General features: G+C 53.8%; 1 protein-coding gene across 1 annotated transcript; it reads left to right on the top strand.

Annotated features, from left to right (window-relative positions):
- Nucleotides 1-4,667: 4,667 nt before the first annotated feature.
- On the top strand, nt 4,668-5,321 carry LOC138324480 (uncharacterized). The gene has a single exon (XM_069269544.1). The coding sequence runs from the start codon at nt 4,668-4,670 to the stop codon at nt 5,319-5,321; it is 654 nt and encodes a 217-aa protein (XP_069125645.1).
- The last annotated feature ends 243 nt before the right edge of the window (nt 5,322-5,564 follow it).

The raw sequence follows: 5,564 nt of genomic DNA, 5'->3' as shown, positions 1-5,564 counted from the left end.
AAGTAACAATTGCCCGACGACGGGTAATCCCCCCCAATTCGGTAGCGAGAGTAAACTGCCGCGTGGACAAAGTTATGCCGACTTACTACATCGAGGCCGATGTGGATCGTCGCCTGTGGATACCTAGGTCCTTACATGACGAGGGAACGAACCCAGGGATTTGTGTGCTGAACCCAACCAATAACTTCCATGTGCTGAAGAGAGGCCAGGTGGTGGGACAAGCTAGAGAGACTGTGGTTATGGAGCATGTGCAGAGCAATAACACCTCCAAATCTTCAGACACCTCCGAATCCACAATACCTGAACATCTGGTGTCCATGCTGGAGTCCTCTCGATCAGAGTTAAGTCAGTCACAATTTAGAATATTGTCAGAGCTCATAGGGGAATTCCAGGATGTTTTCGCTAAGGATACCTTTGATTTGGGAACATTTACAGCACTCCAACACGAGATAAATACCAGGGAGGCGACACCAATAAAGCAGGGCATGAGACGAACTCCCATTAAATTTGCAGGGGAGGAGGAGAAGGAGGTGAGCAAAATGTTGGAAGCAGGAGTCATCCAACCCTCCATTTCCGCTTGGGCCTCGGCCCCGGTGTTGATACGAAAAAGGGACGGTTCCGTTCGTTTTTGTATAGATTACCGGGCTCTCAACAATGTGACGGCGAAGGATGTCTACCCCCTGCCCTTAGTAGAGGATTGCGTCGACACCTTGGCAGGGAACCAGTGGTTCTCCAAATTGGATGCTAACTCTGCATACTGGCAGATTCCGATCCGAGAGGAGGATAAAGAGAAAACCGCGTTCATCACCAAATACGGGTTGTTCGAGTATGTTAAGATGCCCTTTGGGCTCTGCAATGCCCCCGCGACCTTCTCGCGCGCGATCAACTTGGTGCTGAGAGGTATGACATGGCGAACAGTATTGGCCTTTCTTGACGATATCTTAGTGTTGGGGAAGGATTTCACGGAGCACGTGAAGAATCTTAGGGAAGCCTTGCTCCGTTTTCGCCAGTATGGGCTCAAACTGAAGCCTAAGAAATGTACATTCTGTAAGCAGAAAGTGGAGTTCCTGGGCCGGATTGTAGGCCCCGAGTCCTTGGAAATGTCGGGGGACGACATTAAAGCAGTAAGCCAGTGGACGACTCCTCAGACGTCAAAGGATGTTGAGAGATTCCTGGGACTGGCCAATTACCACCGCAGCTTTATAAGCAACTTTGCTGCGTTGGCTACCCCTTTATATAAAGTCACGGGCAAACAGCCGTTTGTATGGGGGGAGGCTCAACAGAAGGCTTTTGACGCCTTACGACTTAAGTTAACTACTCCACCTGTACTAGCCCTCCCCAACACCGAGGATGAGTTTGTTTTGGACACGGATGCCTCCGATGAGGCCATTGGAGGAGAGTTACTCCAGATACAGGAGGGACAGGAGAGGGTAATTGCATATGCCAGTTATGCTCTGACGCCGGAGCAGAAACGTTATTGTACTACTCGCAAGGAGCTCCTGGCAGTGGTCCGACTAACTCGACAGTTTCGGCACTATCTCCTGGGTAGACCTTTACTGATCCGAACGGATCACAGTAGCCTGACTTGGTTATTACGGTTTCGTGAACCACAGGGCCAGTTAGCTCGGTGGATGGAGGAGCTGAGTCAATATAATATGGTAGTCCGTCATCGGAAGGGTAAGCTCCATGGCAACGCCGATCCACTGTCCCGGTCTACCCGTAACCCAAGCCATTACATCCATGGATCGCGTATATCCGATTTACCCTGTGGAGGCTGTAATTACTGTCAAAGGGCGCACGACCAATGGGCCGCGTTCCTGGAGGAAGTGGATGATGTAGTGCCCTTATCACAGGTACTTGTCCAGACAAAGAAACCGAGGAGTATCCCTTGACGGTTTAGATCGCTACGAGCACAGCGCGGGTCTCTGTCCTCTCCGAGGCCGGAGAGGAAATTAATTTGGAACAGCTGGGTACGGATTCGTCCCCAAGCTGTTGGGGTTTCTCCTTAGAAACCTTAAAGGAGGAGCAGAAAAAGGATCCTGACCTAACGCTAATACGAAGATGGTTGGCCTCCGGTTTGGAACCGACGAAAGAGGCCCTGTTTCTGTCCAGTGAAGCGACCAAATGTTACTGGATAAACAAAGAGCGCCTCCGGGAGATAGACGGGGTTGTCGTTCTATCTCCAAAAGAAACGAGAGAGAGACCAGATTTGGTGTTGGATACTGCCCCCAGCCTTCCGGGAGGAAGCTTTGAGGCTGCATCATGACCTCCCTTGTGCGGGACATCAAGGAATTAGTCGCACCCGAAGTCGGGTGAAAGAAAAGTTCCATTGGTACGGCCTGAGTACCGAAGTCCGGAACTATGTCCAAGGATGTAACGTCTGCAACGTTAATAAGAAACCAAATCGAATCGGTCGTCACGCCCTAGTGGGTTATCACGCTGGAGTCCCCATGGAACGAGTCCATATTGATTTTTTGGGGCCCTTACCCAAGACAGGAAGTGGAAACGAGCAACATCCTGGTCATGGTGGATCAATTCACTAAGTGGATGGAGGCGATACCCCTACCTTCCCAGACCGCTGAGACCACGGCCAAGGCTGCCGTGAATAGCTTCTTTTCACGGTTCGGGGTCCCAATACAACTATTTTCGGACCAAGGTCGAAACTTTGAGAGTAAACTATTTACAGCTCTTTGTGACGTCCTTCGCATTCACAAATCGCGAACGACCCCCTATCGACCCTCGGCGAACGGACAGGTTGAACGATACAACCGTTCGCTTCTGGACGCGATACGTTGCTTTGTTGGGAAGCAGCAACGTGACTGGGACACCTTCCTTCCCCAGATAGCAGGAGCTATTCGAGCTACGGTAAACCGTAGCACGGGCTATACTCCGAATAAAATGATGTTGGGGCGTGAGGTCTACACTCCGTCGGACCTCATATTCTCAATGCCGGCCACGGCAGCAGGGGAAGTCCTAAGCCCTCCAGACTATGTATCGGATCTCACCAAAGCCATTCAACAAACCCATCACATTGCCAGGCAATCATTAGGCGAGTGCAAAAGAGCCATAAAGAAGAACTATGACTTGCGGCTATTAGAGAGATCCTATGAGGAGGGAGATATAGTTTACATCCTCGACAATAGCTCTCCGAAGGGCCGGTGTAAGAAGCTTTCATCGCCATGGAAAGGCCCTGGGGTCATCACAGAAATGGATTAAGCCCCCGTACTTGTTTCGGGTCAAACTTTAGTAACAAAGTCATGGTCCTAAACCATGATAAAACTGAAACCTTGTCGGGATCGACCAAAGTCCCAGAATGGATTGGTAACCATAAGATCGGCCCCAAACATTATGGATGAGGGGTGGGTGTGGAGGAATATTGCACTTGCCGGACGTCAATGGGGGGGGTAGGTTCATGATCCAGTGTGATTACTGTGACGAATGGTACCATGGATCCTGTGTCAATATGGCTCCTTCCGACGCTCTGGGCCTTGACAAATACCATATGTGGGCGATGTCGCCGCAGAGTACTTTAAGTTTGTATGTTTCATATGTTTCAATATGTTTTTCAGGCCAATCATCAGGTGCAATGCCGGACCGGAATTGCTGCCCGAGAGCGGGCCTTGGACCTAATTCGGCAAGCAACAAAGGAGGGACGGCTCTTCGATGCCGAAGAGTTGTTCCGGGAGTTGTTCCTTACCAACCACCTGAGTCTCCAGGAGATGGGGGAGATTGTGAAGGGACAGGTCGCCATAGCTCGTGCGCACCGGTAAACGGGGCTGGCTACGCCGCGCTTCCCAAGCGGCTGGGACCTTGTTTCTCGGACCAATGGATTCGAGACAACATCAGCCCCACATCCGAGTCCCAGCTAACCGGAAATCGTTCTCGACAGTTCAACGGCGAGTTCCGAGGACCCCCTGGCCCCCGTCCGAGATTATCGGTTGGCACTGGACCCCACCCTGCCTACCCTCGTGACGGAAGACATCCCAGGGACGGATAACCAGCCCTTCGCAGCCCTCGGAGCTCCCTCCCCTACGGAGACTGCCAACATGGGCCCTGAGCCGGTGACGGTTCCAGGACTGCCCAGGAGGATCCTTCTGGAGAGCTACTCAACCCCCTCCTGTTGCTCCGTAAAAGGACCATGAGGATCCAGACTGTTTGGACCTCAAGGCTCCATCCTGCTTTGCATCCCGACCCGAAGACAGGCTCCCGAAGAAGAGATCCTTTAAGGCCAGTCCTATCCGGGCCCCGACGTCGCGGAGCCCCCAGGTATCGCCCAAGAGGTCATGGAAGGCGTCCCGCCGCCCAGCGAGTCGCCACAGATCCCCGGTGAAGAAGAACCGACGGGACATAGACTCGGAGAAAGGAGACTGGTCAAAGGTAATAATCCCCCAGTCCATCACGATCCGACGGACCCAACCCCGAGGCGAGCGACCACGCATCCCCGCCCCCAGGAGGCAACCAAAGGGTTCACCGGATCGTCGGCACCAGACCCCACGCTCTGACCGGCATCGGTCTAAGGAGACTCCCTCGGTGACGAAGGGGAACACCAGACATAAATCCATCGATGCTGGTGCAACGAGGGAAAAGAAGCCTCGGGACGACCCGCTCCCTTCGGACTCGGAGGGATCTCGGGAAAGATCTCGCAGCCCCGAGGAACCCGAAACCCCATGAATAGCCCGGCGGGGTTTTTGCATTGGAGAAGCCTGACGATCCTCGCGTCCGCCATTCCAAACTCCAATATGGCAGAGCTACGGGAGACGTTTGCTCTGGCCATCCTTCAACCCGTGGTTCCAGTCCACAGACCCGGAGACGTGGCCGCCCCATACGAGGGGCTCGTGGTAGAGGGAGAGGAGGTTCAAGTTCTCGATGAACCAGAAGCTACCTGTTTCTACCCAGCCTTTGACGCCCACTTTCATTTGGACAGGACCCGCAAACGGCTGGGTTTGGGGGACACCGCGTCGGTGCACGACGTGGAGGCAGCGTCACCCCTTGTTGAGGAGCAGAGGAGGGTTAGGATAACCGGCGGTGTCGCCGTTTATTGCGACCCTGCTACCTACCCCTCGGACGAGGAAATTCGCCAGGTGACCGGAGACGGGTACCACGTGGCAGTTGGAGCCCACCCCAAGGCCCTACTTACATCCGAGGAGGAGGTCGCGTTCCTGGAACGAGTCCAGAGACCCGACGTCAAGGGGTTTGGCGAGGTCGGTCTCGACCTGTCCGTCCCTTCCCCTGACCATTGGGTGGATCAAGAACGCCAGGTTACTCCATCAGATCCTGCCTCACCAGGTCCTGGTTCTACATATACGGAGCCTGCGGGATGACACTACATCCCTCTTTGCATACAACTATGCGTTACGCCTGGTAGCTACGGAGTTGCTAGGCCATGAGGACCAGCGGATCCAACTCCACTGCTTCGGGGGGAGACGTGGTCCACTCCTGGCTGGATGCCTTCCCGAATACCTACTTCAGCGTGTCTGGGATGGTCCGTCATATCCAGGCGGTACAACACCGAGCTCTCCGAGCCATTCCAAGGGTTCGCCTCATCCTGGAGACGGAAGCCCCCT

Source organism: Argopecten irradians, chromosome 5 (genome assembly GCF_041381155.1).
Source record: "Argopecten irradians isolate NY chromosome 5, Ai_NY, whole genome shotgun sequence".
In the NCBI taxonomy this organism is placed as follows: Eukaryota; Metazoa; Mollusca; class Bivalvia; order Pectinida; family Pectinidae; genus Argopecten; species Argopecten irradians.
This window is presented reverse-complemented; position numbering and strand designations above follow the sequence as displayed.

What these genes read in the sequence shown, in the direction of transcription:
- LOC138324480 (XM_069269544.1), top strand. Translation starts at nt 4,668, where the DNA reads ATGAATAGCCCGGCGGGGTTTTTGCATTGGAGAAGCCTGACGATCCTC.